General features: G+C 38.7%; 1 protein-coding gene and 2 long non-coding RNA genes across 3 annotated transcripts in view; all 3 read right to left on the minus strand.

Annotated features, from left to right (window-relative positions):
- Positions 1-4,306, minus strand: part of LOC107989941 (uncharacterized) — a 10,638-nt gene extending 6,332 nt beyond the window's left edge. The window contains exon 1 of the long non-coding RNA XR_001761444.2: positions 4,171-4,306. This is a non-coding gene — a long non-coding RNA (uncharacterized LOC107989941). The remainder of the gene's footprint in view (positions 1-4,170) is intronic.
- Positions 4,307-5,074: 768 nt separating this feature from the next.
- Positions 5,075-8,917, minus strand: LOC103393999 (uncharacterized). Its single transcript, XR_523081.3, has 3 exons — positions 8,848-8,917; positions 7,336-7,472; positions 5,075-5,363 (listed from the first exon to the last, which is right to left on the minus strand). It is a non-coding gene; the product is annotated as an uncharacterized LOC103393999 (long non-coding RNA).
- Positions 8,918-10,863: 1,946 nt separating this feature from the next.
- prdm1b (PR domain containing 1b, with ZNF domain) overlaps positions 10,864-12,181 on the minus strand; it is a 14,014-nt gene continuing 12,696 nt past the window's right edge. Inside the window, exon 8 of the mRNA XM_017040968.2 lies at positions 10,864-12,174. Within this exon, the coding sequence (XP_016896457.1) occupies positions 12,100-12,174 (75 nt within the window). The 3' untranslated portion in view covers positions 10,864-12,099. The remainder of the gene's footprint in view (positions 12,175-12,181) is intronic.

Genomic DNA, 12,181 nt, shown 5'->3' on the forward strand with positions numbered 1-12,181 from the left:
CGATGGTAAATCTTTTAAATTAAAATTACTAAAAACTAACAGCCTTCACTTTGACTAGTTCCACATTATGTTAGACAAAAAATGTGCACAGCATGTAGGCTGCAGAAAAACAGTCAGACTAGCATAAAAAAAAAGAAATAAAATAACAACGGCATCACTTTGTTCGTTATGACACAGAGGTTGCTTATATTTTAAATATAAAAAGTGAGTATTTTTAAGGCTATTATTCTTCAGTTTTCTCTAAAAACATATTGTTCCGTTTGAAAATGTAGGTTAAATTCAATGGATAAATAACCTGGTCGATGACACCCGAGACTGTCTGAAGTTCTACAAGAAGCATTTAATCTGTAGTCATAACACAGCTGCCTGAAGAGCTTTGGTCAGTCTCAAAGTAGTATTTGTTCATGAGTTATTTGCACTGATTAGTGTTGCTTTAAAACTAAAGGTGGAAATGAAAAGATTCAGTCGAACACAAAAACAGCTGAACACACTAGTTCTTCTTTTTCTTTCGGCTTTGTCCCTTTTTCAGGGGTTGCCACAGCAAATCATTGATTTCCATCTCTCCCTGTTCTCTGTATCTTCTACTCTGACTCCAACTACCTGCATGTCCTCCCTCACTGCATCCATATATCTCCTCTTTGGCCTTCCTCTCTTTCTCCTACCTGGTAGCTCCATCTCTAACATTCTTCTACCAATGTATCCACTGTCCCTCCTCTGCACATGTCCAAACCATCTCAATCTGGCTTCTCTAGCTTTTTCTCCAAACCTTCCTGTCTGTGTTGTCCCTCTAATGACCTCATTCCTGACCCTGTCCATTCTTGTCACTCCTAAAGAGAATCTTAGCATCTTTAACTCTGCCACCTCCAGCTCCTCCTCCTGTCTTCTGCCTATTGCTACTGTCTCTAAACCATACATCATGGCTGGTCTCACCACTGTCCTGTAAACCTTTCCCTTCACCTTAGCTGACACTCTTCTGCCACCGATCACTCCTGACACTTTTCTCCAGCTGTTCCATCCTGCCTGTACTCTATTCTTCACCTCTCTTCCACAGTCTCCGCTGCTCTGAACAGTTGATCCTAAGTACCTAAACTCCTGCACCTTCACCACCTCTGCTCCTTGTAGCCTCACTATTTCACTGTTCTGCCTTTCGTTTACACACATGTACTCTGTCTTGCTGCGACTGACCTTCATTCCTCTTCTTTCTAGTGCAAACCTCCACCTCTCTAGGTTCTCTTCTAGCTGCTGCCTACTCTCACTACAGATCACAATGTCATCTGCAAACATCATAGTCCATGGGGACTCCTGTCTGACCTCATCTGTCAATCTGTCCATCACCACAGCAAACAAGAAGGGGCTCAGGGCCGATCCTTGATGTAGTCCCACCTCCACTTTGAAGTCTTCTGTCCTCCCAACAGCGCACCTCACTACTGTTGTACTATTCTCATACATGTCCTGCACCAAACTAACATACTTCTCTGCCACTCCTGACTTCCTCATACAAAACCACAATTCCTCCCTTGGCACTTTGTCATATGCCTTTTCTAGATCTACAAATACACAATGCAGCTCCTTCTGACCTTCCCTGTACTTCTCCATCAACATCCTCAAGGCAAATATTGCATCTGTGGTACTCTTCCTAGGCATGAAACCATACTGTTGTTCACAAATCTCCACTTCCTGCCTCAACCTAGCTTCAACTACTCGTTCCCAAATCTTCATTGTATGGCTCATCAACTTTATCCCTCTGTAGTTGTTACAACTCTGTGCATCACCCTTCTTATGAATTGGCACCAGAACACTTTTTCTCCACTCATCAGGCATCTTGCCAGTCTCTAAAATTCTGTTAAACAAACCAGTCAGGAAATTTACTGCCACTTCTCCTAAACACTTCCATACTTCCACTGGTATGTCATCAGGACCAACTGACTTTCCACTCTTCATCCTCTTCAGGGCTTTTCTAACTTCATCCTTTCTAACCTGATCTACCTTCTTCCTACTAGTCTCTGGCTCCTCGTTTCTACTTTCCCTTTCATTTTCCTCATTTAACAACTCCTCAAAGTATTCCTTCCATCTTCTCAGCACACTTTCCTCACTTGTGATCACATTCCCCTCTCTGTCCTTAATCAACCTCACCTGCTGCACATCCTTCCCAGCTTGATTTCTCTGTCTCGCCAATCTATACAACTCCTTTTCTCCTTCCTTTGTTTCCAAACTCTCATACAACTCCTCATATGCCTTTTGTTTGGCCTTGGCCACTTCCCTCTTCACCTCCCTTGTCCTCTCTTTGTACTCCAGTCTGTTCTCTTCTGTTCTGTCACTGTCCCATCTCTTCTTCGCTAATCTCTTTCTCTGCACACTCTCCTGGATCTCCTCATTCCACCACCAGGTCTCTTTGTCCTCCTTTCTCTGCCCAGAGGACATACCTAGCACCTTCCTACCTGTCTCCCTCATCACTGCAGCTGTAGTCTCCCAATCATCTGGGAATATCTCAACACTACCCAGAACTGCCCTTACTTCCTTCCTGAAGTCTTCACAACATGTCTCTTTCCTTAGTTTCCACCACTTGATCTTCTGCTCTGTCTTCACTCTCTTCCTTTTTGTCACCTCCATCGTCATTTTACACACTACCATCCGATGTTGTTTGGCTACACTCTCACCTGCCACCACCTTACAGTCTCTAATCTCCCTCAGATTACATCTTCTACATAGAATATAATCTATCTGTGTGGACCTGCCTCCACTCTTGTAAGTCACCCTATGTTCCTCTTTCTTTTGGAAATATGTGTTTACCACAGCCATTTCCATTCTCTTTGCAAAATCTACCACTGCCTGTCCTTCTACGTTTCTCTCCCTAACACCAAACCTGCCTATCACTTCCTCATCTCCTCTGTTCCCTTCCCCTACATGACCATTTAGGTCTGCTCCAATCACCACTCTCTCTCTCCTGGGGATACTCTCTACCATCCAATCTAGCTCCTTCCAGAACTTCTCCTTTTCTTCCAACTCACAGCCCACCTGTGGGGCATAACCACTAACAACATTAATCATCTCTCCTTCTACTTCTACCTTCACACACATCAACCTGTCTGACTCTCTTTTCACCTCTACCACATTTCTTACATATTCTTCCTTTAGGATCACCCCTACTCCATTTCTCTTCCCATCTGAACCATGATAAAACAGTTTGTAGCCTCCTCCAATGTTTCTAGCCTTACTGCCCTTCCACCTGGTCTCCTGCACACACAAAATATCTACTCTTCTTCTCTCCATCACATCAGCTATTTCTCTACTTTTCCCTGTCATTGTACCTACATTCAAAGTTCCAAACTTCAGACTAACACTTCTATTCTTCATCTTTTCTCTTTTTCTCCTAACCAAACGCCCTCCTCTTCTTCTCTGTCTCTGGCTCTGACTCTGACCAACAGTAGTCCAATTTCCATCAGTGCCCTGTTGGTCAACGGCACTGTTGGCGGTCGTTGTTAACCCGGGCCTCGACCGATCCGGTATGGAAATCGTTTTATTGATCTGCATATTTGATTTAGCTAAACGTTTTACGCCAGATGCCCTTCCTGACGCAACCCTCACCATTTATCCGGGCTTGGGACCGGCACTATAAACACGGCTTCGTGTACCCTAGTGGCTGGCTTACACTTCACACTAACACTGACTTTAGTTAAAGGTGAAAAGACTCAAATAATGAAGTAATATTAATATTAACACTAACTCTGAACCTGTAACTTTTCTTTCTGTGCAAATATAAACCAATAACCATTTTTTTTCCAGCCTCCCAGCTGCCCCAGCCTCGGGCACTAATCTAAAGTGCTACAACTTTAATTTGCACCTTCTCCACTCCTTACTTCTTCTTTTCTCCAGGACTTTGGTTTTATTACTTCAGATTTTTATTATCTGACGCCTACCTTCAGACCAGCACTGAGCCCACATGAAATCATTGGAAATGCAAATGAACATTGCGTGGGATTGCTGTGGGCAGCTGTGTGGGACGGTGAAAGTGGGCACACACCGGTTTGTGCATCTGTGCCGGCTCATGCAGGTCAGAGTGCGCGCGCATAATAAAACCCATCCATGGGCATAAAAGAAAATTATGAGACCATTTTGTTTTTTGCACACACACTTGCAGGAGCCGTCCATATATTATATTTTTAATATTACCTTCTTAAGGAGCCGAGGATTCGAGTTTGAAACTTAATAAGTTTCCTCTTCTGCTGCCGTCTCAGCCTCCTACGCCATCATCAACATCAGCTTGTTCACAGGTTGCTGGGCAGAGTCTGGTTCGGCTGCTCCGGCTCCAAAAGCTGTTTTAAAAAATATTGGCTTTGGTTGAAATCTTTTATAACAAAAGACAAAAAATGTATCATTGTTATAACAATAGTAATAATATACTGACAAACAAGCAGAGAAGCAGCTGAAATGACAGCTAATGGAGGAGATTGAAGAAAAGAGATTAGAAATAGATTTTGCCAGTTAAGTTAGCCAAAAGACATCAAATATTAAACTACAGAACACTGATGTGAACTAGAATTATGTTTGAATTATACTGTTTAAAAATGATTAAAAAAAACAATAGCTAAAATTGAGTCAACAAGACTGTCAACAACTGCTAAACATCAGTAAAACAAAATACTTTAACTAAAACTTAAGCAAGATAGCAAAACAAAGTGTACCCTAGTGGCTGGCTTACACTTCACACTAACACTGACTTTAGTTAAAGGTGAAAAGACTCAAATAATGAAGTAATATTAATATTAACACTAACTCTGAACCTGTAACTTTTCTTTCTGTGCAAATATAAACCAATAACCATTTTTTTTCCAGCCTCCCAGCTGCCCCAGCCTCGGGCACTAATCTAAAGTGCTACAACTTTAATTTGCACCTTCTCCACTCCTTACTTCTTCTTTTCTCCAGGACTTTGGTTTTATTACTTCAGATTTTTATTATCTGACGCCTACCTTCAGACCAGCACTGAGCCCACATGAAATCATTGGAAATGCAAATGAACATTGCGTGGGATTGCTGTGGGCAGCTGTGTGGGACGGTGAAAGTGGGCACACACCGGTTTGTGCATCTGTGCCGGCTCATGCAGGTCAGAGTGCGCGCGCATAATAAAACCCATCCATGGGCATAAAAGAAAATTATGAGACCATTTTGTTTTTTGCACACACACTTGCAGGAGCCGTCCATATATTATATTTTTAATATTACCTTCTTAAGGAGCCGAGGATTCGAGTTTGAAACTTAATAAGTTTCCTCTTCTGCTGCCGTCTCAGCCTCCTACGCCATCATCAACATCAGCTTGTTCACAGGTTGCTGGGCAGAGTCTGGTTCGGCTGCTCCGGCTCCAAAAGCTGTTTTAAAAAATATTGGCTTTGGTTGAAATCTTTTATAACAAAAGACAAAAAATGTATCATTGTTATAACAATAGTAATAATATACTGACAAACAAGCAGAGAAGCAGCTGAAATGACAGCTAATGGAGGAGATTGAAGAAAAGAGATTAGAAATAGATTTTGCCAGTTAAGTTAGCCAAAAGACATCAAATATTAAACTACAGAACACTGATGTGAACTAGAATTATGTTTGAATTATACTGTTTAAAAATGATTAAAAAAACAATAGCTAAAATTGAGTCAACAAGACTGCTTATAGTTGGACAACTGCTAAACATCAGTAAAACAAAATACTTTAACTAAAACTTAAGCAAGATAGCAAAACAAAGACTTGAACAATTGACAAAAAATGAAATATTAGTTTAAATATATGTTTTAACCATAAAAAGCTAGCTATGAAGGTATAAGACAAACATAGCTAGAGGTTAGCTACAAATCTAAGTAGCTATGGGTTAGCCAAAAAAACAAATTCAACAATACATAAAGATTACTAAATAATGTTTAGAAACTGCTAACACTGCTAAAAAACTTAAATAGCTGAAATGTAATGAAATCAAAAATCTGCTGACCAAAAATATGGTTAAAACTCAAAACAAACTAGGTCAAAAATGTATAAACCCATTGCTTAAAGTTGTAAGATTTTACAAAAAATGACTTCAGGATGTGAAAAAAAGAAATTAAATCACTTCCAGGAATGTTATGTCCATCAACACTATTACAGATAAAGTTAAACTGCAAAAAAGATAACCGGTTTCCTAAAACACTACCTTAGTGCATGACTAGAGGCCAACTAGAGGTCAACTTAAAAATAGCAGCGAGGCCTGTGGTAAGAATGTATAAAAAGCTAGTTAACATTAGCCTAACAAAGGCTAAATGTTAGACATAATTTGACAAAAATGGCCTCAATCCTGGCCTCAATTAGACTTTAACAAAAGACACTGCGTCGACTTCATCCTTTGTAACTTTTACATCAAACACTTGACGATAGACAAGCGCTGCAGGGAATGAAAGTGAAAACAAAAAAAAAGATAAAAGGTAAAAGACAGGACACAAGAATCCAAAGAGGCAGATGGAAAAGCAAGAGGAGGAAGTTGTGTAAAGACATTAGTGATTCCCAGCTGTGTGTGGAGCGTCCTCTCTCCTCTCTTCTCCTTTTTCTATCCCCTGCTCCTCTCCTCTGTGCTCTTTTTCAAAGATTAAAGTGCTGGAGCCGTACACCTCTAAGCTAGTGTGAAGGGGAAACTTCCGAGTACAAAAGTTCTTCTCCCTGCTCTTTGCCGGGGAGCACAAATCGGCTTTAAGAAATTAATCCCTGCATTATGGAGGGGAGTAAACAAACAGAGGAGGCGAAGGAGAGGAGCTGTGAGACGGTGGTGAGGAAGGGGGTTTTTTTTTTATGAAAGTTATGAAAAAAACCATGTTCCTCCAGAGTAAACGAAGATGTGAAGGCCATGTGTCTCCACTGGGGACAGGCAGAGTGAGGAGAAGGTTGAAAAGGAGGAAATGAAGCATCAGAAGCCTGTTACCTCCTCTGGGAGACTCCTGGAAGGAGCGCCTCCTGTCTTTTTGCTGCATGATCTTAAAGTATCCTCTCTCTCTCTGTCTGTCTATGTCCAGCCTTTGTCTTTTGTGCTTCATTCAACCACTTTTTCCCAATGGTACAAAGTCATTGTCTGCAAATCCCCCCTCCCCTCCTCCTCCTCCTGCTGCTGCTACTTGCTCAGCTTTCCTTTCTCTTCTTTTTCCCCCCTGTCCTATCCTCTCCTCCACTGAGAGGTACTTAGATAAGGGCCCGGGGTTAAATCTGACGAAATCAGAACTTCCCAACTGAGCTCAGATTAAACTCTCAGTGACCGAATGGCCAACTTCCCTCACTCTCACGGTTGGCTGACACAGAAGTTTCTATCTCCTGACAGTTTAAACATCTTACCTCTCCCATCTGTCCGCCTCCTGAGACTCCCCAGTGCATTTGCTTCTCTGCCAGTCTCGCCCCCATCGTTGGTCGTCATTCTTAAATCTGTCTCGTTGTCTCCAAAGATGCACGTCGCAGCAGATCTCCTCCGTGTCCTTGGGAAACGACAAGTAAACAACAATTCAATCCTCCTCACGTCTCATTTACACCACTCATTGCAACATTACCAGGGGACAATGTGACACTTGTGTGTATTTACGTCCATTACCATGTGAAGATCCTCATGTAATTAAAGTAAAAGGTTAAGTGGCCGAACTCTTACTTAGTTGTAGTGGGAACAGCTTTTTTTTTCTTTTTTTTTGTACAAAGACCTCCATAGGCTTTTTTTTTTTTACAAAGACCTCCATAGGACCACCATGAAATATCAACAACAATCAGAAATAGAAAAAAAGGAGTCGCTGACTTATATGGATTTTTTTTTGCGGTCCTACACTGCCACTTGGTGGTTCACCTGAAAACTGCACCACTTACATAAATTGGCAATGATTCCAAAGGACCACGTATATATATATATATAAAATCAAGAAGCGTTTTTGTCAATGACATTGACAACAGACAATGACATAGAAATTTCACCAGATCCCGATGGTGCAAAGAACAGTTATAAAAAGAATAAAATCGAATAGAATATGGATAAAAACAAAAATTGGCAGCATATAAAAATTAACAATAGCATAGAATAGAATAAAAATATAAAATCCAAAAATATAAAGTAATATACAATACATATGTACATACTGTATATCCATATATGTATATACATATGTATATGTACTGTAAACATGTATTTTTAAATAAAGATAAAGACTGATATACCAATAGCAATAAATACTAATTTATATACATATACTGTATATAATTCAGTATATCCATCCATCATCCGTTATCTACCGCTCATTTCTATGCTGAGTTGTAGGGGGCAGGGGCTGTCAACGGGTGATATACTGTATGGTAGAATTGGTACCGAAAGTAAGAAACAGAAAATTTAAGCAATTACAACAAATGCCTGGAGACTTGAGTCTGTTTTAGAGTCTTTCAGTATAATTGGAGTTTAGCTCGAAGCCTGATATTCAACAATATGATTAAAAAACAGGAAGATGGTCCAAAATGACCGTTCTTCAGTTTACCGTTTTACTACGTACGACACCAAACGACTCCCTCACTTATAACTTCTGAATTTATCAGCAGGCTCTTACATTACCACAACAATATGAGCTCACACAATTCATAGTCAATAATAAATTAAAACGTATAATTTAACTAGTAAATTAGTTAGTATTCGTTGCGGTAATTTGTTTTGATCCAAGATGGCGGCTTAACGGCTACGCCAGCTATCGAGTGTAAACTTTATTACAGCAGCAACATGAATATATCGTATCTCCAATTAAAATAATATCACATAGATGCGAATTTGAGACATTGTGCTCCATAAACGCATAATATTATGGCTTATATTTCAATTTTACTTACCAAACAAGCACCGCTGCGCTTTAATTACCCTGTGCGTCGCTGTGTGCTCTGTCTGCCTTGATTGGCTGATAGGGAACAGGTGTGGGGACGCGCGAAAACAAGCATAGTGGACACACACACCAAGGAAGGGGGGTTTTTTTTTTTTTTTTTTTTTTTTTTTTGTATTTTAACTTAGACACATTTTTGTAGACCTCAGTTTGATATTGCGTTGAAGCTTAATAATACACTTTTTTTAAACTCTTGCTTTAAAAAATAATTGTATATTTAGTCTGATTCTTGTTTCAGGTTACAATGTAAATACATACAATTTATATATATTCATACAATGAGACATTTATTTTTTATCACATTTATTTTTTTGTATTTGAACTTTTTTACAGTATTAATTTTACACATACTTTTATATTATTTTTGGTAACAAATTAATTTAATAGCTCCGCCTTGTTTGTTCAGAAAACTTTTGACGTTGAACGTAAGGACGTTCAATGTTGCCAGATAACTTGGGAGAAACAAGCAAAATTTAAAACAAAATTAAGTAAACATTGATGTCTTATGTTTTCAATTTTAATCGCTTTAAAGACATTGGCATGGTCTTAATAAAAAGGTAAACTTGTTTTAAGTGGACCCAAAATATCTTGTTTAAGATTCACTAAAATTATATTTATTAAGCCCTTTACTAGATACTAAAATATCAAGTAAAGTATTATTGTGTGTGACGAACACTGCAACCGGGCAAACTGTTTTTAACGATATGACAAAAAATAACTACCAGTAGCAAATGATTAGTCATTTATATGCCCCTTTAGGTACGTCAAACAAATTTAAGCAAACCTAGAAACAAACTTGGCAACTCTCCCAGACCGGCCAACAATAGCCAATCGGAAACACCTTTAGGTTTGTTGTCATACTGCCAACCAGTCATAGCCTCTAGTCTTGACAAGTGTTTGGGGTGTGTCGTTGAACGTGGAAGTAGTGGGAGATTCTGACTGAAATTGTACCGGTTCGATTCTGAATGTATGTTTCGAAAGGAGTTTGAGGATATACAGTGTTCCGATAAAAATGGTAACAATCTGTTCTACACATTTTGCAAGACGAGTGATTATTGGAATATGTATAAGGCAAGGAGGTTTGGGATGCTTACCTAAAGGTAGAGTACTAGTTTTTATTTGAAACTGCTGATCCGAAATTAAATTATATTAATACGTTTGTGTTTTACTTAAGCGAAATGTTTCTATCCATTTTAGAACAAATGCTATTATTGCGATTAACTTACAGATGCCCCACCTCGAACCATGTATAAACCAACTGTTGATATTTGTGTCAAAACCGATGCTTATACTTATCACTAGAGGGCGTAGCTGTACAATGTTTGTATTCACTCTGTAGTGTATTTGCAGATCAGGAGTAGATGGCAGTGCACTTTTTATTGTTATTATTGTTAATGCCCTTGCACTTTTTTTAAACTTAGAATAAAAGTCTTTGTTAACAATTAAGAGATCATGTCTAAGGATCTGCAGTCTGTCATTTTAATTGTTGCAGAGGATATTTGTTGTCAATCAGTAAACAAAGCAGCATTGATCATTTGTTTCTTATTGTATCAGTACTGCTCTGGTGTGATGGTGTGTGTACTTGTTGTCTCAGCTGTTGCCTCGAGTATTTTAAATACTGAGTGATAATATAACTTTCTAAGCACACTTACCTATGACGCAGGTCGAATGAGCTTTCACTTCCTTTCCTTTCCTTGAAGTTACAGAAATTCACTGAAGAACACTTACAACATTTCAGGGCCTCAACTGTGTACGTATGATTCAACAAATGATGAAGCCTGTCACAATTTTTTTTTTATAGCACTTACGGTCAAAGCTGTTATACTAACTGTTGTGGCCTGTTGGTTAGCTTAATGCAGAAAGCATTCTTACATTATTACTGTTACTATCATGCTAAATCTTAGCAGCTTCAACACTGCCACCTTGAGGCTCTGTGCCAGGTATTTCAATATAAACATAAAACATCACATATGTAGAAATGATAGCTTTAATGTGCTACATTGTGTAAATATAAAAGTATAATCAAAATAGTCTCTGACATACAGTATACATTCTTAACTTCTTACATCTTGTATTGAAAAAATAAACTATTTACGCTATAAAAGTCAAGAAACAAAGTACACATTGACAAAAAAAACACACACACACAATAAGTCAGTAGTTAAAAAACAAAGCATTTCATCTCCCTGGCTTCCAGGTGACAACATTAGCAGATGTATCTGGCTCCATTCTTTTATTTCAGTGCTATTTCAAGTAGAAAACCAAACATCATGTCTTTTGTTCTAATGCTCAAGTACCCGAACTAACATTTGGATAAAGTTTTGCAGTAAAGCCTTGTGAACAGAAATGGAAAACGATAAAGAAAGTCACAGCTAGTAGCAAGTGCTGTTAATCTTTTTTTAAGCTATATTTGGTTTTTATTTAGTGCAGTTTATGGTCTGAGGCCTTAATAACCAAAACAGTTAATCAATCGAGTTGTTAACTGTCAAACCAAGTGGATGTTTTCTACACGTCCTTTTCTTTTATGTAATTTTGGCAAATAAATACGAAAGTCCCTTGTGTCAAAATACCTGTTTGTCCCTTTTTTTAAATAAAAAATAAATAACACAATAAAGCAACAGTTTTGTGCCCAGTGGATCAGTGCTAATATTGTTCTCTTTCACTCAATTCACTTCCACACAAAGTAAACTATAACATACCTTAGACCCAATCTCCTCAGTCTTCCAGCAGGGAAAAACAGCACTAACAGCAAACATTAACAATGTACTAACCAAATAAATAGATTCAAGACTCAAATTATTTAAAAAAAAAGCAATAAATTAAAGCACAGAAATGCAAAGACTTTTTTTTTACCTGAGTTATTTTAAATATTTCACAGCTGTAAATTTCTTCCTTCACCCAAACCAGTGTTATACAAATCTTCAAGGACAACAGCCCACTTTTAAAACATGATTACATATTTGAGCCCTCTACTCAGCCTTATTTACCATCTTGTGATAATCTCCTGTGACCTGTCTGTGGGACCCAAGCCAGTCTTTGATAAACACTGATCTAAAGTCAGTTCTAAGAGGAAGTGTAGTCTTTGGATTACTTTTCTTTTGGTCTTGGCTCAGTAGATATGTCAGCTTTATTCCTTGTTATCTCCTCTGTGGTCTTTGTTTGGTGATATTCATTTCTACGCTGACGTTACTTTGTGTTTAACTCGTCACTGTATTTCAGTCTTTGGACGTCTGTGGAGATGAACCACACTTGCCCGTTCCTGATAGGCAGTCGGAGGGCTGTAGTGA

The sequence above is a fragment of the Cynoglossus semilaevis genome, chromosome 18, assembly GCF_000523025.1.
Source record: "Cynoglossus semilaevis isolate Cse_v1.0 chromosome 18, Cse_v1.0, whole genome shotgun sequence".
In the NCBI taxonomy this organism is placed as follows: domain Eukaryota; kingdom Metazoa; phylum Chordata; class Actinopteri; order Pleuronectiformes; family Cynoglossidae; genus Cynoglossus; species Cynoglossus semilaevis.